At 31.7% G+C, this 27,471-nt stretch overlaps 1 protein-coding gene across 1 annotated transcript; it reads right to left on the bottom strand.

The window, feature by feature from the left end:
• Nucleotides 1-1,502: 1,502 nt before the first annotated feature.
• LOC118199496 (transmembrane protein 272-like) lies at nucleotides 1,503-26,440 on the bottom strand. The gene is made up of 7 exons (XM_035371377.2): nucleotides 26,288-26,440; nucleotides 20,881-20,963; nucleotides 18,571-18,640; nucleotides 13,815-13,922; nucleotides 8,562-8,621; nucleotides 5,104-5,310; nucleotides 1,503-2,260 (listed from the first exon to the last, which is right to left on the bottom strand). Exons 2-7 carry the CDS (start codon nucleotides 20,920-20,922, stop codon nucleotides 2,082-2,084), a joined length of 666 nt encoding a protein of 221 aa, XP_035227268.2. The 5' UTR covers nucleotides 20,923-20,963; nucleotides 26,288-26,440; the 3' UTR covers nucleotides 1,503-2,081.
• Nucleotides 26,441-27,471: the final 1,031 nt, after the last annotated feature.

Genomic DNA, 27,471 nt, shown 5'->3' with positions numbered 1-27,471 from the left:
ATCTTCTTTTGGATACTGTGTAGGGTTTATATTTATTTTAACTAACATTTATTTTAAGTTTAAACTATCTTTCCTGTCAAGCCTTTCTTTCCCCTGGAACTGCCAATGCCAGAATATGTAATTTTGAGTAGAACGCGCAAGGATTCAAATTATCAGCGGAAGTATTATGATTTAAATAGGATGGAAACAAGTTCGGTGTATGATATTCTTACTTCACGAGCGCGGAGGTAGTTAGCGAGAAATTGATGAACCCCGCGTTTCGGCCTATGTGCTTGGCGGGAAGTAGTGGTAATCGTTCCAGTGAGCTTCAAGTCTGCTGAATTAGCAGCGGCATTGTAAAACGCGGTGAGTTAGTTATTTTAGAGAGCCTCGTAGTTAGAATCTTGTCTTTAGTTTCTTTTCAGGTTATTATTTTTATTTGACCGCCAAGTAGGCGCAGTCTGTGAGCGTCAAGAGCACGCAATTTTAATTTATTACGTTGAATAAAAAGGGACTTAAACCCTTCACAAGATTCTGTATTTTATCCAGTTGTTACAGTCACCTCTTGGTTGCGTGCAAGTTGGAGGCGCGCAACGTTATAACTGTTCAACGATCCTGAAGCCATTCGCTTTAATGATATCAAACAGTTCATTTTTATTGCGTGGCTGTAGTAGGCTAAGTACTATTTTAGAGTTCATGGGAACCTGGAAGGAAATGTTGGTCTTGGATGAAGAAAAGTTTGTTGTGTTCGAGGCCGAGAACTGCTCTAATATCTTTGTCAAATTGCATAGGAGATGACCTTTTCAGTACAGTGCTGCCATCATAGTTTTCAAAGGTTTTCGTAGAGATGTGTAAAACATGACTTTTTGCCTTGTGTATAAAAATTTATAACATTATATTGTCTTTTCCCGAGGCTTTCGAGACCACATTCCTGAATTACTTTTAAATTATTAGCTGAAGACACTGCACTGGTGATTTTTTGCGGCCTTCGCCTGGACACGTTCTAATTCTCTCAAGCCAGTCCTCGAAATATCTTGTCTCCTTTGGGACAAGCCAATGGGAGAAGCATACTCCATGATCGGTCTAATTAGTTATGTGTGCTTTGTGATATTGATTAAACTAACCTAACCTAATCTTACAGCTTATTGTGAACATTGATCATATTGAGCCAATATGATGAAAACTGATAATATTAAGCCAATATAATGAGCATTAATCATAATAGGTAATGGGAATGGGAACAGTTTCCCTTGCTTTCTATAGAAGTATTATTTCTGAAACAAAAAGCCCTTTAGACTTTTGTGAGAGTAATTAACCTAACTTTATAGTTTGCTGTTAACACTGATCACATGAAGCCAATATGGTAGACACTAAGCATTTTACGTAACGGAAATAGCAGCTATTTTCATTGTCTTCTGTATGGTTTTACTTCTAAAACAAAGAACCTTGTAGTTCTTTGTGATGTAAATTAACGTAATATAAATTTACAGCTTACGGCAAACACTGATCATAAAACAATAAGATTAATTTAAAATATCTTTATTTCAAAGTATGAAATAAAAACTACATTTACACGAAATCAGAGTAATACATTGAAAGAAATAATAACTGGAAATAAATTAAAATACAATAGACACATATACATATATAAATAAATGGAAATATAATGACAGTGTACAAAATAATAGAGGTTTTACAGAAAAGAGAAAAACAAACTGTCAAATCTACAATTTCAAACTTGAAAAATAATTTAAATTTTATTTCGAAACCTGGAGAATATGTATCACTGTCTCATGTGTAATAACCAAAAATTGAAGAAACGTAATAAGTTAATGGCCACCTTTGACTATCACGATCATTATACTAAGAATTTTACTTCTAATGCTACTTTTAATGTTAGAGAAGGTTAAAAACAATGATACGAAATCATTTCGATTTTGAAATAAAATAAAAATATGATGAATGAAATGTAGAATTTAAATAACGTATTTAAAAAACAGATTAGCTCATTTCTTCAGATATTGATCCAAGAACAAAACTTCATTTCAGATGGAGTGATTTTCAGGGAAAATGAAGATGAACCGTATCAGCATAATGCTCCACTACCAGCACATGAAAGCGCAGAACATGACGAGCCCGGATACAACCACCATAGTTCCGAAGAATATGAAAACGAAGTTCAGAAGCCAATAGATGAAGCCATAGAGATGAGGGTTGCAGTAATTTGCTGAACTTTTATCCGCATTCAGGTGAACTTTGGCACCATACACCCAGTAACATGCTAGCAATGGAAATATATATATATATATAAAGAGAACAAAATCTAAGTAAATAAATGGTGTTAAGTTGTAATGGAATATTTAAGTTAAATGTTTCACTTTCTAATGTTTATTCTTAAGTTTTTAATTGGTCATTTCTAATTTTTTTTCCATTCAGTTTCTTCTGATTTTCCAATAAACTTTAAAAGAAAACAAAATTTAAATAAAAATAGTATTAAATAAGTAATTGAAGATTTCAGTTTAGGTTTCATATTATAACTTTTATTCTGAATTTTTAAACAATTACTTTAAATTTTATTCCGTCCAGGTACTTCCTGATTTCAAACGCGTAAGAGCTCATGCCACAAGAACATGTAAATTAACTAGCAGAATGAATTTGTTAGACATATATATTACACAGACAGGTACAATTGGGCATTAATGATAGCTGATACTTGTGCGGTTTAATCTTTGCACGGATGTGAGTTTTGTTGCCTTCGATACGCTCCGAAATCTTATTGCTAGTCTAGATCTCAACAAAGGTTTCTAGAGGTAATATTGATTTGTAATATATACTGTGTACAAAAAAAGTCCTTTTCCTGCCTTTATTTCCTGAACCGCCGGTCGTAGCTATATACTTCAATAATAATAATAATAAAATGCAATTATAAAAAAACTTTTTTTAGTAACCTTTTCTTTTGAATGGATTTGACAATGAATTAAAATGAGAATAATAATTTATCATATAATTTAAATAGGATTTGATAGACTAAATAATTCTGTTTAAAGAACTCGTTTGCAATCGTGAACAATAAAAGCTTGGAACGCCCATGCTAAGTTTAAAAGATAATGGTTCATACATTTGAGAACGCAATAAAATTAATAGAAAATAAAAAAAAAAAAAAAAACAGTACTGGCTTATTAATAGATTTCGTTATTTAGGCGCTCTACGATTTTAGTATTCACGACGTAAAATAGTAGACGAATTCTGTAACTAAAATTATTTAATCTATTACTTCCACTAAATTATCTGTAGGATAAATTATTTTCTCCTTTTAGTGCACTAATTATCATATCCACTTTAAATAAAAGCTTCTTGTATAAAAACCTTTTTAATTGCATTTTATTTTCTGTTTTAGTCTAATATTTCGTTATGAATGACAAAATGTTTAGTTATTATTAAAACACAAGCAATAAATTATACAGAAATTATGAAATAAAGAAAAATAACTGAACGTCATTCAGAGAGAGAAGAAATTAGATGGCAAACTCGGAACGCTTTTTCTTCCATCAGTTTTAGAATGCAACACATTAAAATGTAGGAAAATCACTCAATTAATATTGTTTTCGTCATTCTTGTTTTTAAACATGTTTTATAATTTGTAAAAGTTTCAAAACTTTACATCCGATATATTTTTAAGTGTTGAAATTTTAAAATGGTAGACGTGAAACATTTTCAAAAATAGAGCGATTTTCAAAATTTCAGAAATTAAGTTACAATTTTCAGACTAGTTTTGTTGCAAGATTTTTTTTCAGATGTATTCGGTGGCACAAACAGTAAAATCCTGATTTGCTTAATTTGTTCGCTACACGAAAATATGTATAAAAATAATAAATAATACTTGCTTTTAATTTTAAAAAATGTCGAATTTGTAAAATTCGCTTCACCACATTGCATTTTCATCAACAAACAGTGCGCGGACAAAATTTGAAATCGATAACTTATTAGGAAATAGATTAAAAGAGTGACAAAATTCCACACACAGTGAAACACCATAAGTGAAGTAAATAAAAGTTATAAAATTGTTTGAAATGATGCAAATGCTTCTGTTTGGCATTTTAATTCTAAAAAAAATCTATAAAATTTAACGTTTTATACGTTCCCTCGGTCCCTATACTTATGCTTAGAAAAAAAGTTGTAATTGAGTATAAAAAATACAAAAAATGCGACTCTATTATGATCTAAAAAACAGCTATTTGCGACTGCTATGTGCACATCTCGTATGAAAGCTTGGATAAAATTGAGGTTTCCGTTTTTGGACAGGTTAATTTCAAAAAATTATACTACCTAGATTTGCCCACCTAGATTAATTACCCTAGTGACGCAGTGCCAATTAATTCTATCGGTGTTTTAAGGGAAAAAGCGTTTACCCATAAGCCTTGCACGATATCGGGCCCACCAGCGGCAGAGCGGTAACGTCGCTGAACACTGGTAGTTTGGTCCGAGGTTCGAATCCCGCAAACGGGGTGAAAGCATAGGTGTTTTCGTGGTTTTCCCCATGTGTAACGTGTATACGAGCCAGTTTCCTTTGGAAAGTCCTCCACGAGGGCATCCCTCCTTTAAGGCAGATAGCCCTCGAGTGCTTTGCTGTAAATCTAATAAACTAAACCAAACTTTGCACGGTATCGGAAGTGCAAACGAGCATTCGACAAGCAGCTGCTGCAATCAGCGAGGACATCTTTTGAGAACTCTCACTACTATGCAATGTCGAATTGGATTCTGCTGGACGGTAGTGGGTGGATATTTTTATCTTTTCCTATAATAAGGGAAGGCTTACTGCGAATAAAGCTATGAAATTCTACTCTGCTTATAAAGCAGAAATCAGAAATTGCAATTATCCATATGATAAGGATAATTGCAATTTCGGATATCTGCCTTCCGGGTCACTGTTCTAATACATACTTTAAGCCTACGTAATGGTTAGGGACGGATAAATAGATTAACATCAAGCTTAATATTACTTGGATTATAGAGAACAAGCAGCAGGGCTGAGTAGTCTAAAGAATTGGAGTTTTCAATTTTTAATATTATTATGATACTTTTACGGAATAATGCATCAAATCAACTATATAGTAACCGGCTTACTTGCAACGAACCAGGCAGCCAAAAAGATATTGATGCAGACGTTGATCCAGCCAATGACAGTATGTCTCTTGGGTAGGCCAGATTCTGAGAATCGTCTGAACCTGTCAATGAAGTTGAGGAGGTTACTGAGGAGGGCAACACATCCGGCCACGATCAAACTGATGGGAATCATCTTTTCCACTGGACAGTCGTGGAAATACTCCGCACCTGTAGACGGAAGACTCGATTAAGAACAAAAAATTAGACGGAAAGCAAAATCTAATTACACAAGGTGTTCCATAGTATCATAAAAGGCATATCGTTTATTATTATCATTCTCTTATTTTAAAAGATACTATTTTATTAAGGCTATCAACATTGACTAGACAACTGGTGTACATGATGCATTTTAATATAAGTTTTCTGTTAGAATAAAATTTAGACCAAGTGAACAGTCAAAATTCAGAAGGTAAGATACATAGTACAATTTATAGAAAAGCATAGGATGGGAATGAAGCTAACATAAAATACACGGTTCTACTAACACTGGTAATCAGTGCTGACGCTCATTAAATAAAAGCGATTTTCCATTATAACAATGAAGTTCGTTTTGTTAAGTACAAAACATCCCAGATAGGTTTCCATCTGTACTATACTTCTTTTACATTGTATGTAATGACAGGTCAGGTTTGGTATTTCCAACAGAACGTTCAAATTCTGTTCTGGTATCTTTTTTTTCTTCATAGAAATCTCCATATAAGCCTCTACAGGAAGTTCAGCATGACCATTTTTAATACAATCGGAAAGTTACATTTTGAAAACTCTAGAATGCCTAAAGCAATTAAATTTCATAGCACATAATTGGCAAAAATTTAGTAAAGCAATTTTTTCCGTGCTTTGATTTTAAAATTAAACCTGATTTATTGTCTGACTTCTAACTGATTAACCATTCTTGCTCCTACGAATTACCGTGTTAAAAAAACTGAACAGAAGTTTATCTAAGCTACAATAACGTAGAGAGAAGCTGAAAGCTTAATTATATGTTTTATAAAAAACTTCATCTCAGAATTCGATTGAAATTAACAAATGTCAGCCACTGCTGTTTGCGGAGTTTCAGAAACTCAAATATTTAAGACAGTTAAACTACAAAATTAAATTTTCCTGTTTCAACAGCTTGGATAATGGGATTCAAATCTCTCTCTAAAGAGTAGAAAATTTACTTATCAGTGTTCAAGGTATGTTAGATAATGCATTGTGTGATTGTCACAGATTAACACATGCTAACGTGTTAATGCAGTGCAATGTCAGGCTAACACATTGTATCGTGTGTGACTGCCACAGTACACTTTCCGTACTGAAATTCACTCACAGTAGCTTAAAACAGTTTGCAATCTGCTGAAGACCGACAGAAGAAACAGAAGACACGGAATAAAAATAACGTATTAGCTAAAATAAGTCTTACCTAGTTACTTTCCATTTTATTTCAAAAAAATGCTCTCTTAAATTTGCTTTTCTTTTGTGAAACAAAGTATTATTTTCTATGTTATAATGAACACATAGTGAATATAGCTCCCAATTTTCAACTTCTAGAATAGTAACAATAAATTTTTATTGACCTCTTTTCCGATTACACGGTCAAGAGGTCAGTGACACTCGTTAAAATGCTTATAAGTTTGTTAAAATTCGGACAATTAAAATATCTGATGTGAACACCACATGACTTCCTTGTATGGCCTATTATATATCCACATTTTTGACGCATTTCATTTAAAGTTATTTCCTCGAGTTTCATTAGAGATATGTTGCCCATTAAATTCAGTTTTCACTTTGTGGCAAGACAAAAATACGCAAAAGCTCAACACATCTTCATTCAAAATTGTAAAATACAGAAAAACATAAAACACCAGATACAGTTAAAAACAGTTTTTACAATTAAAATTAGAGTTTTTACTAACAACATGTAATTGGGCCAGGAGGCAGGAAGACAGGTTTTTCGGTGGACAAAACTGAAAGTTTACTTTTGGTCCCACTCGGCAAAAGTCATTGAAGCTGGTGAACAAACTATTCTACTGTGAGTTTCAAATATAAAGAAATCAGTGTTACTTAAAAAACTTTTAAATTGTTGATAATTCGACAGCTCTTGTATGCAGATTAATTAAAGGCATAAAAATCTTAACTAGCACATAATAACAACATAATTCAATCGTTTTTAAAGCTAAAAATGCACAATTCACCAACATACAAGAATAAAAAAAAATGAGCTTACCAAGCCAAGTAACAGAGTGAATGTATATATATATATATATATATATATATATATACAGAAGTGCACAACTACATGTTATAGAAGTCCCATGTGTAAAATTTCAACGTTCTGAGCTAGTGGCTTTTGAGCTATGCGAGACACATACATACGGACGGACGTACAGACGTCACGAAAAAAAATCTCTTCTGAATTCATTTTATACCCATTTTATAAGCGGTTTTGAAAAAGTTCTTTATTCTGTTCATACCTACAGATGTAACGCAAAAGCATCGTTCAAATGGATTCAAGAGTGGTCAAAATGAATATTTTCGTTGAAATATGATACCCGAAATTTTTCGCAATTACAATACTTCGTTCAAGGAAGTAAAATTGAAGTACAGATCGAATTGTTATAATAGTCGGGACAAACTTCTGAAACTTCTGAAAGCCCACTCTGGGCTTTCAGAAGTTTATTGTGGGTGATTCAGGAGTGGCCGATTCGAATACGAGTTAAGAGAACTTCTTTGCTCTGGTTTCTAGTTTTTTTCCAAAATTCCACTCCGATTTTCTCGCTTCTTAGCTTATTATTTAACTGTACATCTCAGATTTCTTGCCATTTATTTATTACTTTTTCTTGATGATCTTATTGGTACCAAAGGAGTGCATTATTTCCTTCTAACATATTAAAAATTATATTCTAGAATAACTGACGGGTTATCCTCAGGTAGTGATAACCAGTTCTGTAAACAATTTGAGTCACCCTTTGCCTAAGCCACGTGTAGTACACGAAGACTTAACTTACATATTCTTAATTCCGCTGTTCCTAAATTTTCGTTCTTCTTTTCACGGAACTCGAAGAAGAAATTTAGTAAAGCAGATTTAATTTAATAAAGCATATTAAAATTTAGGATGACAGATTGCAGAAAAGCGTTGTTACTAGAGCAAAATAACTGACAACTTAATGTTTTATATACTATTATAAAAATGCTACTTCAAACCGTCTGAAATTTCATCTTAAAAATGGAATGCTCTCATAAATCTAACATGGCAATCCACAAGGAAATTTCCCGATGCGTGAAAGTGAAACTGCTCGATGAACATTAGTGCACTAAACAGTATTTTCTTTAGTTCTAAAATTCTAATCCACGTCAGCGATTTTCCATCACTGTACTAAAAACTGAAATTTAAGTAAAAATTACTTGTATCATTGCTTAGTAGTAGAAAAGATACTTACCAATGACAATCATAACAATCGGAACTGTCACAATGACGATAACGACAAGCGTCCATACAACTGCAATAAGAAACAGAGTGCGAGTTAGCACGAATATTTTTAAACAACTTAAAGAAGTTAAAAGTTAAAACAGACGTTTGGAACTTTTTATTACAGAATCATAAGTGGGAGAAAGCGATCTTATTATCTTCAGTATTAAAGCATTTTTACGTTAAATCTTGAGTTAATTCCGAGAAGAAAAAATATTAATTTTATAATTAAAATAATTTAAAAAGTAATTAAATTTTTTAAAATTGTTTTAAGAAATTAATTTTCTTCAAATCCTTTTTGTATAAAATCCTTAATCCTTTGTCAGTTGAATACTAATAGTTCGACTTGGGATCCAGCCCAGGAGAACGGGCTGGCTGCATGGTTGATTTTAGGGACTTTTCCATGCATAGTGTGAATACGAGCCAGTTTCTCTCAGGAACCCTCCAAGAATGTGTCCTCTTTTTAGGCAGATAGCTTTCGTGGCTTTGTCACATTTAAATAATCTAACACTTTGCAATCTCTCAACAGTTTTTGTTGATGTAAAGCTGGAAACGAACATTATCTCTGACGATTTTACCCTAAAATACGCATAATTGGTTTCCTACGTTTAGCTTTAAAAATATATTGTAATATCAGAACTGTTCAACTTAAAAATAAATTATTTTACTTCGAAAATACGGAATATAACATTATGTGGTGATATGAAAAGTCCAGTTAATGAAGTAAGACCACTTACATTACATTTCTAAGTCTTACAACATGTATCAAATATCTGTGCTATATATTTAATAACAGATAGTATTGCTAAGATATAGTATCTAAGATAATAAGAAAGTATCTAAGATAATATCTCTGATGAAACAAAAGTCAAGAACTTTATTAATTTGTAGAGACATTAGGATTATTTTGGAAACAGGCAAGATGAAAAATTAGCAATCGCCTTCGCTGGGAATTGAACCACGGTCCTTTGAAATACCTGATCAGTGTGCTGACCACTACACCACGAAGGCAACCTAGGAAGGCGGGAGAAATACCTTATAAATTTATTGATTGACTTATAGGTTTTTTAAGATTTTTATACAGAAAAATAAGGGGGAATTTAAATCATCATCTGAGAGGCAATTTTTCAATAATTTAGGGATTCATTTGAACATTCTATTACACATATTGTACGTGTGGATCAGTTATTGAAATTGCTATATTATAATAGATACCCATTCTAACTGTTTAGATTTATTTACATTTAATATAAGACTTACAGAATAAATTAAACAAGAAGTAGGTTTTTAACAATAATCTCTGAATGATAACAATATTTGGAAGTAGCTGGAAATGCCTGACGGTATAGTTAATTAGAAATTTTTTTAATGATTTATTCTCTTTGAAATGAATCTTTAAATGTATAGTAAATTCTGCTAATATTTGATAAAAACAATTTTCCAAATAAAAAAACTTACTTCTTTTCGCAGATAATCCAAGCATTTAATCGCACCGTAATATAAAATTCACATACGTAATTTCCTTTTGATATTATTTACTAATTACAACAGTTCTTCATTAAAAAAATAATATTTTTACCACTGTGATTACTTTTATGGGAATCTAGGGTCTAATTCTTTTTTATATCTAAGGCATTAATAAGATTAAAATGCATCAACATATTCGAATAACACCTGAACGGCTACTAGAATAAGGTACCTTAATATCTTTTAACCTTTTCAGTCTGTTTTAACGTATAAGGGAACACAAAGCTTTATCCGTTAGACTGTTTGTCACTGTCTTCATGCATTATCATTTCTTGTGAAAATATCTGCCTTATAAATCAATCTCTATCATATGTGATTACGGCTTATCAAAAGAAAAGTAAATTTTATTTTTTTTTCTCTCACAATATCCTTCCACATGAATTGCGTTTTAATAATATTAGAACGCAATTCACGTGGAAGAATATTTCTTAGTCAGTTTTGAAAGAAAATTAACATTTTATCTATTCAAGAAATTTATGAAGTGGCTCTTTTTTTTCAACAGATAATTAAGTGTAATTTCTGATTAAATTATAAAGAAATTGAGCAAAATGCTAGATTGAATAAAAAGACACTATAACACATCATACATTAAACAGATTTAGGATGAATAATATTTTAGATTTTTTTTCTCGGGCTGCCAGCTGCAAGATATTTGATTTTTACTTTCCGTTTTTGATAATGCTGTTGTTGGCAAAAATGTCGCCTCTGATCACTGATTGATAGAAAAAATTGCAATAAACAGCTTTTGACGGAGCGGAGATGTACATTATCAGTGGTAAAATTAGAGGTAGAGGCCTTCTTTTAACAGCAAAGCAAGTAGAAAAATTAGTAACTTCTGAGTTTTCGCACCCTACGTCAAGTCGCCAATTCGCTGGCGACTTTTTTTTTTTTCTTTGCTAGGCTAATACGAGAAAGGCAGTGTATATTTTCAAAACAGCGGTGCAGTAAGAAGTGTATACAAGATCAATCAATTAATAAAATTATAAAGGCAAGAAACTGCAGTCATAAAATACTTAACGCTTCGAGATTTTTTGCGTTGTTGTTCTCACTGTGTACACAGCGATCTATTTTCTCTTAAAATGCCTCAGATAATTGCACAAATCCCTCATCCATAGAAATTTCGCAAAGCGCACCTGCCAAAACAGTCATGCGCTACGAGCATACCTGAGTTGCTTCATAAGTATTTTTAGGTGACATGGCAACATACTGCTTTGTCTCATAAATACTTTTTCTTGATTTTTTGGCGGAGGTTCGGATAACCAGAAATTATTAAGAACAGATTGCTATCCCAAATAAACGTGTGATATAACGGCCTGATATATGATTGCATATTTGCATCAAATGCTTATCTTAAACCTGAACGTGTCTCATACTCACAAACTAATATTTAAAAATTGCACAACGACAGTTTACTATCATTTATCACTTGTCTTTTACGTTAAAAGAAGTCATATTTACCATCATTATAAAATGGTAATCTTCTGAACTAATCTGAGATTACCGTTTCTTCCAAGCGGCATTTCTTTTCTTTAGCATATTAGATTTACGATTTGTTATTTTGTACTGGGATCGTAACGACCGAGATTTGTTTACCAATCGCTCAATGATACTTGGTTTTTTAACACTCTTTTCCGTTTTCTATTCTTTATCATTGTATTTGGATGCAAAACCACTCATTATGGTATAGACCGATTCTTTTCTTCTTTGCACAATTGATTGCACCATTTAAATTTCTTATTTTTGAATAACTTTAAAATATCATGTTTAAATGCGTGAGTCCCGCTTTCTATGCAATCCATTTCTTTTACTTATAAATCATCTTCAGAACGCTAGGTCATCTTATGACCTAGTGTTCAATGAAGGTAACGTAATCTGAGATTACAGTCAATAGATTACTTAAGCTGGCTCAAGATAATTAACGGAGCGTATTTTAAACGTCGGCAAGATATTAAAGCCGAAAATAAACTGAGGCACAGCTGTCAATAATAAGAAACAGAAAAACGAGGCTGCATAATATCTAGCTCTAAATAGTCAAACCCTCAGCTTAAATAAACAATAACTAATTTGTGTTCTGATGAGGACTACGGACAGAAGTTAAAGTAAAGGTTCAACACATAATAACGGGTTAATTTAAATAAAATCTTATAATTATACGATGACATTTTATGTTCGTTCTTGATTGTACATTTAATTTTAATAGATTAAATAAACAATCAATGAAGAGACACGGGAGAACTAGGGAGAAAATTCCTTCGAAGAGTATTTTAAAAAGAGAATTACTTCATATTCATGTTACTTACATACATGCTTATACGGTTACAGTGTAATTGCTTTTCCGTTAATGTGCACTTGTGACGAATATTGTACTCAAATCTATTTCCCGAGCACGTTAATTTAATAGTTATATGAAAATATATCCTCAGCTTTGAGTTCACGGAAAAATTGGTTCACAAGCGGCTTAACACGTAAGATTACTAAACGCTTGTTATTTGACTAGACTTCAAATCCTGCCAAATTGTTTGGCTGTATAAGCATTTTTGTGGTTTATCCCATGTATAATCCAGTTTCTCAATTGACCTGAACAGAACTAGTAATCCAGGTAATCGCAGGTACAATAACGTTTCGCTATTTTAAAACCAATAAATTCGCTCTCATTGATATTTTTATCTACTGTTTCCTAACGAGTAAAAATACATTTCAATCTTAGGAAACCTTAGGTATGACATGAAGCTGGGGAAGAGGAGAAACACGATTTTCTGTCACTTGTTGCTGTAGTCTAACATATACGGTGAACAGTTCATATTTCTTTCTCTCTTTTTAACTGTTTGGATTAAATGTACAGTGTTATTTAGATGTGGTATGTGAAATAAAAACAATCGTAAATTAATAAAACACATAAAAGCTTAGAACGCCCGATACTAGACCGTGTTGAATGAGGCATGACTATATATCTCAGTGATTTAGCATCAGACTTGATTGTGTGTAAAATTAACAACATAGATAACAAATAAAATAATATTAACTAAAATATCATTCTCGTTATAAATTTAGCTACATTGTCTCCACATCTATTTGGGAAATCTTTTATAACCAATGGAAGAGAAGTTTATTAACTGAGGTTTCGCGAAAATAACTGAAATAGATACCCATTCCCACCGAAAAGTGGCGAAAATAAATTTACGAGGCAGTCGTCAAATTAACTATGCAGTAACCCAAGATGTCGCCAAAAATATTTATGTGGCAATCCAGGTATATGTGTAATACATGCCTGTTTCGGTCGAAGCGTATAGATGTTGTACGATGCCTGTTTTTCATAGTTCTGCAATATTTTTTTAAGCAAAAACAGAGCGTTGTGTAGCTGGGGAGAACAACAACGTGAAAGGGAAAGGTTTCTCTTGTTTTTTCAATTTCATTGATTGATTGCTCTTGTATGGAGTTCTTAGTGCGTCGCTATTTTGAAAATGGATGTTGCTTTTTGTGCACTAACTTAGCGAAAAATTAGTTGCAAACGAATTTGCGACTTTTCTGAGTGCGGTTAATGAGAGAGTACTTAGAAATGACACAGAGCTTTCAAAGTGAAATGTCATCAAAATAAATTAAGTAGGCGTTAACAAAAAATGTTATATAAACGAAATTACAAAGGTGATGTAATAACACAGTAAGCTGATATTTTAGAAAAAACAAAAGTTTTACTTACGAGAACCGAGAAGCAGACCGAAAAACGCCAGGCAGAAGCTGCAGCATCCTACACTTTCTTCCTTTGCCCTTTTCACTTGAGACAGGAAAGTCTGAGGGGCTTCTGCAACTATATAAAGAAAAGAATTATTAGTTTGCTCAAAAGAGTGAAAGAAAGATTAAAAAGACATAAAAGGCGGAAGAATTTAGTTAAACTGCCCTTAAATTCTATTAGTTATGATGCCCTTCAAGCTGTCTTTCCTTTCCATGTTAAACATACGATAAACCAGGGCTACCCAACCGGGACTTTCCCTGAGGAAGAATTTCATAGTTTCGGGAGGGGAGATGCAGTCATCCTGACTCCATCTATGTTCTACTGTGCCGCTTAAATAATCTAAATCAATATAAATGTACATGTAATTTTCAGATTTTGTAAAGCCGGGGAATGACCTTCTAGCAATGGGGGCAAAACAGGGTAAGAACCACTTCGTAATTATTTACAGAGAAATATATATCATAGTACAGAGTAGCAGAGAATGAGTAATGAGATTATATAAACCTTTTGCTAAGTATATATGTTGTTAAATAGATTAAAAGTGTTTTTATTTAAACCAGACACTCAGAAAGTTACTATACGAGTTTATACTGTGGATTTAAAACTTCAGTGATGCAACATAGTTGTATAAATTGCCACAACTGCCAAATTTAAGATTACGAAAATCCCCATGTGGTATATAAATGTATTCAGTATTTTCGTGTGGTACATGCTACGATCGAATGATTAGTTAGATTTTTCATCTTTTTAGCCCAAAGAGGCAATTTGCCCAGTAGGCCTATTAATTTCACTTTGGCATTTTGCGCCGTCTACTATAAAGCGGCGTTTCACTTTTCAAATTGTTGACATCAGATATTACAGCCCTGCATTATACTTAAAGAAACATAATAATGAAGAATCTTTATGATGTATGTATGTTTCTCGCAATGTGAAAAAACAACGGTACCTAGAGACATCAGATTTTGAATAATGTAGTCTTCCATTCGAATATGGGAATCTGGAATTTAGAATTTGTTTTATTATCTATTTCATATTCTGTAAAAGTTTAAGTAATTTTTGATTAACAAATTCAAAGATTTCAAAGTGAGCAATGGCAACACCGTACGACAAAAAACAAAAACAAACAAACAAACAAAAACAAAAAACAAAAAACAACAACCCAAAAAAAAAAAAAAAAAAAAAAAAAAAAACGCTTATTTCGGCGTAATATAAAATCTGAAAGCTTTCAGATTTCTTATGTATTTTTTATGATAATACTATATAGCAGTGCTATTTTTATTTCATATCTTTTTCATTCATTGGAGCTGATGTCGGCTTCAGTGCATATTTTGACATGCTACATATCTTTTTGTTTCTTCAAATCGAGCGAGTGGAAATGGAATATGCTGAATTGCTTAATTTCTTTCGTTAATATGGAGCACCGCCTATCATTGCAAAATCGTGTGCGAGATTTATTGAATCGTCGATTTCGCAGATGATAAAATGGCAGAAAATAACTCATTTATCCCATGGCACCTAAAATGTCAAACCTTTTTCCATTAGAGTCCTACCTCTAGGGATTTGCCAAAATTGAGATTTACAATGAAAAAATTTTATATTCTTGATGACATCAATCAGAGAATCGTATAAGCACTCGTAAGCGCTGCATCAGATACTCTTATTAGAGCAGACATTCCCAACTCTTTTTTTTGCATCGACCTCTTTTAAAAGAATATTTTGCTTCATCGACCTTCTTACATTTTCTCGATAATATGCAACATAATCATAATACTAATAACTGCACATAAATAACTTCAAGGAAACAGCTAGTCTAAAAATATGAGCAAAAGTTTTGGGAAAAACGATTTCATTAGATTTACGTTTTATTATTTTTGTATTACGATTATTTTTAATGTTACAAATTTTAATAAATTTCCAGAAACAAAAACACACATTCTAATTGCACAAAAGTTCGATTTTATTAAATAAATATCTGCGCCTGATTTATTGATGCAATTTTTTATATTTGACATAAAATTGTTTAACTTAATCCTTGGACCAGACTAATGCCTGCGTCCGCTATGTAAGAAAAGGGAAAGTTAATAATCCTGGTTCGGTTATAACTTTCATTTTCAGGTATTTCTCTTAGGTGCTTTTATAAATTCCAAAACTCGGACCTCCTATGAGTTTTGAATAAGAATTGTGCTTCAGCATTTTCTTTTAATCGAGTTAAATCTTTTCGCATCCTAATATCAGTTATATTGCAGCTCAGCTTCCTATGAGCCTACTATCTTGGAAGCGAACATTAAAATCTTTTTTTTTTTTAATTCTGCAAGTGGCTTGTATCTCCTGAGTAAATTATGCATTCTTCGTATGTTTTTGTCTCTGTTTCTGAAACAATTTACAAAGATTTCTGACTGGAAACATCTAGCATTATCGAAAGGAAATGCGTTTTAAATTTATTTAATTTGACACGAAACCATATATATCTAATAAAAATTTTCGCCTCCATCTTGAGGTTAATTTTCATTTTGTGTTATTCTCCCATCTTGCCTGTTTCATCCTGAGGGAAGATATGGCTAGATACTGATACGAGAAATTTTTGCATTTAGTAACCTAGTAGTTATTGAATGCAAAAACTATGTTTGAAAACTTCATAATACATAAACTGCAATCTTTTCGCAAACTGCTTGCATTAATGCAAAAGTTGCATCGGACAACAAGAATTTTAATTTCCTTGCTTTTGTTTAGATTGTTAAAAAGTTGCATAGAACAGAAATATTTAATTTTTTTTAAATCACAAAATAGCAACGTAAACAAATGTTGAAATATTGTCAAGAAGCCGAATTTCTTAACTTGATTAGTCGAATTCTTTTTATATTGCGCAATCATCAGCGCAATTCATCCGCAGTATTCATTTGCGACTATCGAATATATTGATTGATCGAATTCTTTCCGGATGACGTTGAAATTATTTTATTGACATTCTTTCCTCTGAAGTCGAAATCTGATATTATACCTAAAACACTGAGATCATACTCCACAATGGTTTGTTTGAAACTCTAAAGAATTTGCACTTCAGTGGATTTCTGGAAGACTTCGTTATCCCTAGTAGCAATTTAACTTTAAAACTTCATTTCATTTTAGGAATGTAATCCCCGTTTTTATTTGGAATAAAGCAAAATTAAACCACTTGACAATCTGCATTTTTATTTAAAGTTTTGAAACGTATTTTCTTTAAGAAATTGAAAGATAATAGTCTTTAAAGCATTGATTTTATCTCCTTGCTTATTTTCGTATAGCATTTCTACTTTCAAAAGAAAAGTTGTTTTTGAAAGAAAAGTAATATTGTTAAGTAAAAACAAATATTTTATTGATTTTTACTATCCCTTTTAGGTGGGCAAATTCCGTCTAATTCTCCTGCAGAACGATAAGATTTTAGGCCAATATATTGTGCACTTCTGTATGTGTTTGTTTGTGTGAAACTATAATTTAAAACTTGAAATCACTTTAGAGCGTTAGATGTTTAGAGCCGTTAGATGTTTGGAAATGATAGTGTGAAAGTAAATAATACTCTTGCCATCATGGGAACGACGGATATTCAATTTGTTAAGTGAACGTGCTAATTACTTATATAATGCCCATTCCGGATAGTGGTTAGTCACTGTAATTACCGGAACGAATGGCCCTGGTTTGAATCCCGGAGGAGGCATGGATGTTTGTAAACGTATAGTATCTGTGCGGCGTGGGGACAATCAAAATATGCTGCTAACCGAAAGTCCTCTCAGAGGCTGTTGGTAGGAAAAGAGGATGGAGACCCTCGACCCGTTCCCCATGGTGGTCTCCTTCGAAACTTGGGGGCGGCACTAAACAAAGTCGTATTGTCTCCTGTATGGCGCTCCAAACTCTTGCTAATGAAAGGCGCAATCTTGCATCTTTGCCACAATGAATTTCATCAGCTTGTTCTGATATCGGGCAAGCGAGATTAGCCACAACAAGAACACTATTTATACCATAAAGAACACACAGGGAAATAGGATAACTTTTTCCACTTTCCCACTTAAAAGGCAATTGGAGAAAGACATCAGATCCAGTAGACCAAAATCAGTCAAAAGTATCTGCAACATCTTTAGCCTGGTCCATTACATTTTTAGCTATTGGATTTTCTGAAGCAGAAAATGTAAAAAATTAATTTCTACAGGATTCGCGAAATGCAGATTTTGGTTTCCAAGATCCAACTTTCAGGTGGGCATCTTATCCGAACCAAGAGAGTGGGCAGGGATCAGTGCGATAATTCATTTTAACTAAACACCCTATTTGAACCCTATTTTAACAGATTCTTGTATGCCAAAATAGTTTACCGTTATTTAAGTAATGATTTCTCCTTGTTTAGTTAAATATATTTATATAGAATCTACGTGGAAGCCTAGGTACTTTTAGGAGGAATTTTCCACAAAAAGTCTCAATCAATAACATTTCTTTACTACTTTGTTTTGTTCTTCAAAACTTACTTCATTTGGTTTTTCGAATTTGGATAGTGTAATAATATGTTGTTTTCTATAATACTGTACTCTTAAATGCAATTTAAAATGGTGCATTATTTTTCGTCTAAGAATTTGCCTAAGATGATATGTATTAAGAGTACTGGTCATGTAATATTGTTTATAAAGCAAGGCCTGTTTCTCAATTTGAAATAAATTTTGAATCCATTAAGTGCAAAAGAATTATTTAAATGCAGATTTACCACTTGTTGGATTTCCCGAGGTTGTTCTGCCTCCACCGCCTTCAATGGCTTGGTAACCTCCACTGGAAACCTGCAAAAATAATATAACTTACTGTAGTGTTCGTTATAAACACTTATTCATAGAAGTTAATTTCATCCAATGAAAAAAATATTGCAATGATATATTTTACAGTACTATGCTTACCAGTGTTCTACCATTCTACATAACACTAGGCCATTAATATTTTTTCGACAAAATTCGGAAGTTCTTAGTTTTTGGTCATATGTAAAGTTTCCTATCATGTTTGCAACTTCTACATACCATGAAGCCACAAATAAGTCTCCTATTAGCCGTTCCTAGTTTCCAAGGTTACTGTACTACAAGGTTTGCTCTTGAAGTCCAGAATTCTTTGAACGTGTGATGTTACCGACTCATAGTCTGCTCAAAAGCACCTACTCCCTATTTCTTTTGTGTCCTCATTTCTCCCACAAGTCAAGTGACATTTTTCATTTCAAGCACAAAAAAGACCAACTTACTTAAACTTGAATGACTTAAGAACTTTAATTACTTAAAAACAGGAAATTCAAGCTCGTTTCCAGTCCCCTCCCCAATTCGATTGTCACTAATGTCTTTATTGATGTACAGAATTTATTTTCTTCGCGCCATTTGAGGCTGTAATTTAAGTTAACATTCAGTCTCGTACTTTTCATGAAGCGAAACATGCTAAACGAAAATAAAGTGGAGAAAAAAATTAAGCAAGTTGATCTTTTCTTTTAAGAACAGAGTCATCAACAGAATTATCATAGGATCATCAGCTTCGCTACAAGTTTTCCATACCAAACATTCGGGGGAGGACGATATATCGAAATATAACGTTTTCTTACCTTTGAGTTATTTGCATCAGAGGACAGTTGTTTAAGGGCGATTTAAACACTTATGATAAACAATAATAATCTTCCTTAAATACTCATGTAAACGATAATAATCTTTTTTAAACACTCATGATAAAAAATAATAAATTCAAAAATGATAATTCTAAGTGAGAGTGGAAATTATCTGCGGAAAAATCGCACAAATTGTAAGGCTAAAACTAGTTCACTATTAAAATACACTTTTTGATCTTTCCTTTTTTCAGAAAAATTTTTGTCTTCCTGCTTAAAAGAAATCTAAACTTCAAAAGCACAAACAGGAGACAAAACTTGGTTAAAATTTTATTAAAAATTACGCCTTGCAGGTGCGATGAAAATTAAAGAAGTACAGCTAAAGAAATGCTAGTTGCAGGTTATCAGTAATTTAAGTATTTAAAATATATGCACCACATAATTAATTTTAAATGACTTCATTAACCCGCTACAGTTAACGTGAACTATAACCCTGCACGCTAACAAGTATATTTGCTAAGTATACTTCTTAATATATTACAAGTTTACTTATTAATATATTAACTTCCATCACCAAAAAGCAGATTTGTTACAGAAGGCAGTTGCAGGATAATTAGCTTACTGGCTGTTGCCACAGTTTTCTCTCTAAACTTCAAATTAACTTACTATTTAAACTCTTTCTAATTTGCATTCTGATGATAGCTCTAATTTGCTCTGATGATAGAAATAGAAGATAAAGGAAATAATTAACATAAAAATAAAAATTAGTTAAAATTAACCTTACACAACATAATTACCTCTATCTCCTATTGCCACTAAATCATCATCAAAATATTATTGTGAAGTTTTCTTTCTAAAGTTTAAATTACAGCATTTTAATTTCGAATTACAACATTTTAATCACAGCAAAGCGTGTGATTGAAAATTTCCTGAAATACGATTATTGGCAGCAACATAAATCTTGTTCAAGTGATTTATGTTATGTGTCACAGATATAATGCGAAAAAGTATCTTAGACATTTTTTCTAAATAGCAAATAACAGCTGGATATTATGTCGCTTATAATTCGAAATGACGTTCATTTTCATAACAGTCTTACTTAAATAATGTTTGCAAATCTAAAAATGTTAAAAATTTAAAATTATAACTGACTTTGGCGCTTAGATGATTAACAAAATTTTAAAAGAAACGAAAGTTTCAACAAACAATATTAAAAAAAAAACGAATTTTGTTTTCAAGATTCTGAGAATGCATGATTTAGACCTATCTACTTTTTCTGATATTGCAGTAAACAGCTCTCTAACGTAACAGGACAGCTCAGTAAATGATATTCCATATTAATCATTCATAAAATGTTTGTTCTCAATAAATGTATTGCCTTCTCATTATAAATAAAAGAAAATACAATTTTAGCAATGAAAAAAAATTGCAAATAATGGCAACACTTACTCCTTGCTCGTTGGAGACGAGGTGATCCGTGCTTTGATACATTACGTAGCTTTATCACGTGGTACCTGTTGCCAGCTAATCTTCTGTGCAAAGTTGCGGGAAAGAAAAAGAAAAAAAAAACAGAATGTTAGCAGGTGTTCATACAACAGATAGTGGCTGCCCCGATATCGTCTGCGAATTTCAGCTTCCACTACTTATAATCATCACACTATAAAACCGATAGAGCAAAACTGGGAGTTGTGTCAGTTGCGATAATTACATATAAAATTTTTTACTGCGGCTCGAATAATGATAAAAAAGGGATTGTAGATTTCGAAAGCATGCATCAAGTATTTGTTGATCTAAAGATAAACTGCAAAATAAACTGTAGAAGATAACCTGCAGAACAATTACATACGATATAAACACGGCGAATTGATTATGTGAGAGTTGTATTTTGCAAGTGATTTCTGTTCTGGAAACATCCAAACATAGTGCAATTCCTAATCGAGAGAGAAACTCTCTGATGTAGAATTTAAAATTAACCAAAAACGTAGATAACTTCTTTTTATTTTTACAAATAGCGTGTTCCAGAAGTTTTGTCTTGATTTCTTTCTCACTAAGTTACTTAAAACCGGTTGCCATTAACAGAAAAGTTTTTTTCGCTGTTAATGGTAAACATTTTCCTTATGCCACCATTAAGAAAACCAAAATAAACTTTCTGTCATTTCATTTTAACTTTCTGCCAGTTACGCAACTGCTTGGATTCTTCAAAAGTTCAATTTTCGTATCATTTTGTGTAACATAGCAGTAAAATGTGCTCTGCAATTCTTAAAACCCCATACCTAATTTTAATTATTGTGGAATTTATAGAATATCTTGTCATTATGGTTTGACATAATCGGACGAACGAAAGCAGCGTTAAAATTTCGCGTCAAAGAAAACACAAATTTGACTCTGCAAAACATTATGCTGAAAGCTTCTTCAGTTGATTAAGTGGGCTTTTTTAAAGGCTTTCACATTCATAATAACATTTTTTATTTAGTTAATAACATTGATTCCTATTCATTTTTTGCCACCGATTTCAAAATATGTGTCTTAGGTTTTTCCCCACCCAGTTACTGTTTTGCTTCTCAGATGTCACTGAAGTCGTTTCTCTTAGTTCTGCGAATAGATTTCACTTTAAATATGGTTATTGCTCCTCCCAACTTTACTAAATATTGTTGCTTCTGAAGAAAAGAGACTCATGTTTGATCGCTCTCGAAATCAATAGAATTTTATTCACGACATGTTTAGGGTGTTCTTTTTTTTTTTTTTTTTTTTTTTTTTTTTGTGCGTGTACTAATTTTAAATAGTAAAAATCCATTTATTTAGATCGCTTGTTCTCATTTCGAAATCATCTAAAATTAGCTTGGGTATCACTTTATTTACAATTCGTTCTGATCTTAGAAATATCTTTGGTGGAGTTTTTTCAATGTACATTTATGTACTTAAATATTGGGCTATGCTACTTTGTATTTATTATCATGTGATTTGGCAAAATTTGGTACTGTAAAATAAGATAAAGATTTGTCAAAACAAAATTTCTTTAAATTTTTACCATTCACCCTTATTAGTAAGTTCTCAGAATGCTGTCATTTAGGAAATAAATTATTTTATTTTTCAGGAGTTTGGAAACAAATGGGGCCAATGTATAGCTGAAAAACAGCCGAATTCGTGAGACAAGAGCGGGATAAACCGTGAAAATTTTGCCCATGTTTTCAAGAATTTTAGGAACTTAGGATTTACACTAATAAGTCTGTAACTAAGGAACAAGTCTCACACTCTTGAAACTGTGCAATTTATGAAGTAATAATATAAATGCCTAGCCACACGATTAATAAGAATTACATAGCGTAAGTCCAAAAGAATCCTCTTTTCACAAATGGTCGTGTCAAGCAAATGCATTTGCCACATATTTTCCAAAAGTCAATACAGGATATTTAATGAAAAATTAATTTCAGTTTAAAAAGGCCTTTAAAATTTCAAGTTAATGCTACAAACGGAACGTTTATATGAATAAATAAAAGCAAAATATTCGATCAACAGAACAAAAACAAAAGAAAACAATTTAGATGTGGACACCATATGATTTCATTGTACGGCGTGTTAAATTATACGAAACGTAAATAGTGCGAAAATATAGGAATGAATTTTTTCCTGAACTTGATTTAAACTTATCTCCTCGAATTATTCTAGCTTAGTTGACCGATCGTCAAGGCAAATTATTATTTTTTTATTTGACACTGTCAGAAGTCATTTAAAACAGTTCTATGATTGGAAGTATATGACTACGACCAATGATTGAGAAAATAAAGGTCAAGTAAGGGGGTTATCTCTCTCTCTGTTCCTTTCTCTCTCTCTCTTTATATATATATATATACATTTCATAGTGGTGATAGCAATAAAAAAGGGAGGTGCACAACAAGATGCTGTAGCAGTCCAATATGCAAAATTTCAACTTTCTACGGTTAATCACTTTTGAGTTAGGAGAGATGCATACATACATACGTACGTACAGACAATCACAAAAATATCCATTTTTAATCTGTTTCAGATTTATTTTACAATCCGTTTTGGAAAAATAATCCTTTATTTTGCTCGGACGCCCAGACGTCAAGCAAAAAATAGTCCAAGTGATTTCGAAAAATTCAAAATGAATATTTCGTTCGAAATATGATACCCTAATTTTTTTTTTTGCGATTACAATAGTTCCCTTCTTCATATAAGGAATAAAAAGGCTCATAACGTTGAAAAGTAGGTTGTGAAGGTATTCGTATACTGTGAAGAAGTAAATGGTGCGAAAGTATAAGAAATGAAATTACCCTCTAAGATCTCAATTTAACGTACCTATTCTAAAATACTTGCATACTACTAATTACATTACTAATTTTCTTGTTATCTGCTTTTTTCTTCTATAAATATATAATTTCTTCTTAATGATATGATTATTAATAATTTAATAGGACGTATAAGGTTCACATCAGATATTTTGACCTATTCTATATGTCATAGACTCCTTGAATTGGTACTGATCTTTAGAAACCAGATCAGATTCTAACACTAAATTATATGAAAGCCTGATTTCGATTTGAATGGACAGCGTTTTTTAAAATGCTTAATGAATATATAGATTTTCTATTTTAAAAAGCGTTTGCTGTTACCCGGAACACTTTTTAAACTTGGTAAAGATGAAGTGTTCGGTTTCTCAAATTCTCCTAATATTAAAAAGTACTTAAAAACTCGATTGGAAATCCTGCATAAAGGCTGAAGGAATCCCTCCTGATAGGCAGAGTGTTCTAGCGTGCTTTGCCATAATAGCAGTAGTAATAATAACTGAAAACTTGAATTTTCAAGCCTTTTCGTAATTCAAATTTTTCAAATACTATCGAAAACTAGTTAAACATTTTAGCATAAACTTTTAGGATTAGTTTTATTAACTGTTCATGGAAAGGAGGAAACTTTGGAAAGATCTTTTTTATTGACTGTTCATAAAAGCATTCATTAAAGAAATCAGTATAAAAATGATTTAGAACGCCATTACAATTTCAATTCACATGGATCACCAAAATCATATTGTGGTAATTGTGACTGTTTCACCGATTTTATTTGTATAAATCCTTAGGTTTTATTTATATTATCCTTAAACTTTCTTTGTATAAGTTCTTGAAATAACTCTTAGCACATAGTTTGAATTGGATTTTTTTTTAAATTTGAACAATTTCTCAAATACCTCTTTGCCAATAGGTTTGTTAAATTAATTCAAAGCTCTCGAGGGCTCTCTGCCTATTTTCTTTGTCAGGGTTCTAAATTGCAATTATGCATATCCTTTAACCATCTTCCGTTTGCATCTCCTCGATAAATATAGGTGCATTTAAAATCTATCTTATTAAATTTTCTTTTTATTAAATGCAGCTTTCAAGTTCTGCTTCAGTTGAAAAATTTCAGTACTAAATAAAAGTTTCTTCTTGTATTTTTATTTTTAGTCTCAAGTGAAAGATTCCAGAGTTCCAAGTACCATTTATATTTGGATTGGAAAAAATTAAAAACTCCTTCCAACTTGAAAATGCAGAAAAAGATAATTGGATATATGTTCTTCCTGTGGGTATAATCTAATAAGAGACGATTTGTAACTTTGGCAGATGACGTTTTTCGTACTGCAGAAATCTTAGTAGATTTGATTAAATGTATAATTCTTTTACATTAATTTTATATAAAAAAAATCATGCAGTGATGCATTCTCATCTAAAAATATCTAAAGAAACAAGAAAATCATCGTCATCTTCTAAAACATCCGCTGATTTAAATTGATCAGAATCAAATACGCTACTGTTTTTTAAGATGTTTGTCTCTGGCTGACAATAGAGGTGCATGCAATTTTCAAATACTTAATTTTCCCCACATATAATGGAACGAACTCCTTTGGCAGTTCAAGCTAAAATTATGCTTCAAATAATTCAAGTTAATGTTGTCATATTTCAAGGAAGTCAAGCTAAAATTCTCAGTTTTTAAGGAATTTAAACTCAGTTCAACTAAACTAAAGTTAAATAATTTGTGACTCAAAGTTTTGACTTAAATATATGATTAAGAAACTTTACAAAATATTTCTAGTTCACATTCTAAGTAAATATTATTAATATATTAATTAATTTACTTAACATAAATATTACAACTGTCAAAATAAGAAAAACAGTAAAATAGATAATGGAAGCTAAAAATAACAGAACAGATTAAAATTTTTAAACATAATTAATTGATCGCAGAAAATTTGAATTTTAAGTCATCGGAGAAAATTTTCTAAAATTCCCAAAACGCAACGCTAAAATTTGACCCGCGATTAAATTCCTACTCTAATTTTTTTGATACAATAGTTATGCATTAGTTAATGAATAAAATGACAGTTAGAATTTGTTCTAGATAGTTAAGAGAATCCATCTTAGCGCAAGTTGGAAAAGCTTCGTTTGAAAGCCCTGAAAATTTCAATTTTCAAAGAACGTCGTATCAGACTGCATATATATATATATATGATATACAGTTAATAATATTAATAATATAGTACATTAATTAATATATTAATTAATAAATAAAACAATCTTTGAACAAAATTTTTGCTTAATTAAGAGACATATTCTTAACACTAAAAAAGATATACTGTAAAAAATCTCACAAATCATACATTATATACTTAGTGTTTTACGTGAAAATATTAAAACCTTGGATGCTTGCAAGTAAAACGATAATATCAAACAATTTGCTCTGCTTTACGTTGTTTGTTTCCATTTGTTTACATTAAAGGGATTACCATTTTTCATATATATCTTAAATAACGATAAAACAATTTCAATACAGATCCTAACCCTCAAAAAGTAAATTTATACGTATAACTTACTATATACAAGTTAGACACAATCCAAAACCTACTGCCAAAGCTCGAAAAATGTAAGCACACTCGTATTCGTCCACAGGTGTATATGAGTACGTTTGTGTATGTGTGCATATATATGTACCAAAATATTTACATTTTGACGTTGCGACTTTCCAACAACGTAATAACTCGATTTGGAAAATAATTTGTTTACATCTCTAATGTGATCAGGTTCGATCTTATCTCTGTGATGATACTAATCAACGATATATTTGTACAATTTCGTAACTTTGCGACACTGCAGACAGAACTCGTGATGAGTTGGGTGAATTCGAAATCTGACGTCATGAATATAAGATTAGATGAATTTTATTCATTTAGGCAAAATTAAAATCCAATGAAAATATGGACTCAAGGTGTAAGGAACTGATACTGGTTTTGTACTGCGCTCCCATCATCTGTGTCAACATTCCTCTTATAAACCGCCCCCCCGGAACTCTTATGTTCCCTAAGAAGTAACTCGGGGTTCCGCTTGGTGAGCAGCTTAATTTAAAATGACTAGGCATGGTGAATTCCAAGTGAATTTAAAGTGAATTTTATGCTGCATTCCAAATGCACTTTGTTCTAGAATTGAACGAAGAAATGAATGCCAAATTTAATTATCTGTATGATAAGTGTATCAGTCATCCATTGAAATGCATCAATCAGACAATTTAAAATCTTGTATTTTGGAAAAACCTTGTAAAATGGAAAAATAGTAAAGAAACCCTTAACGGTTACAGAAATAAATAGGCAAGGAGTTATCCGTCAACAATTATATAAAAAAAAAAGTATTTTGACATGTGAGAGTTATTTACTAATTATTTGCCACAAAATATCTTTACAAAGGAGAGTTTGCTACAGAAAATTTATTCAGTAACGTACTGAATTTATAAAGAAGAGAAACACTAGCAAACTTAAATGTCTATTCTTTTGTAAAATTGAAGTTTAGTAAAACGGAAACAGAATTTTTCCATTTTCAGAGCAGTTGTATATTTCTGAAGCCCGTAAATGTAATAACTATACTTACCATGACATATTTTACTCAAAACGGAGCATATTTTATTCCAACCGGGATAACATTGAGTAAAATCTCACATTATAAAATAAAGCCTATTAAAATAAGTATCTGTGATTGAAAAGGCCAAATAATAGAGTTGTTAAAAAAG

Source organism: Stegodyphus dumicola, chromosome 4 (assembly GCF_044657685.1).
Source record: "Stegodyphus dumicola isolate Sdum_Otavi_A_Nest chromosome 4, ASM4465768v1".
Lineage (NCBI taxonomy): Eukaryota > Metazoa > Arthropoda > Arachnida > Araneae > Eresidae > Stegodyphus > Stegodyphus dumicola.
This window is presented reverse-complemented; position numbering and strand designations above follow the sequence as displayed.

Excerpts from the sequence above, each read along its gene's own strand:
- LOC118199496 (XM_035371377.2), bottom strand. The coding sequence starts at position 20,922 with ATGTATCAAAGCACGGATCACCTCGTCTCCAACGAGCAAGGA. Across the intron at positions 18,641-20,880 it reads TCGTCTCCAACGAGCAAGGA|GTTTCCAGTGGAGGTTACCA; the intron begins GTAAGTGTTGCC and ends TTATTTTTGCAG. Across the intron at positions 8,622-13,814 it reads CGGTCTGCTTCTCGGTTCTC|TTGTATGGACGCTTGTCGTT; the intron begins GTAAGTAAAACT and ends TTCTTATTGCAG.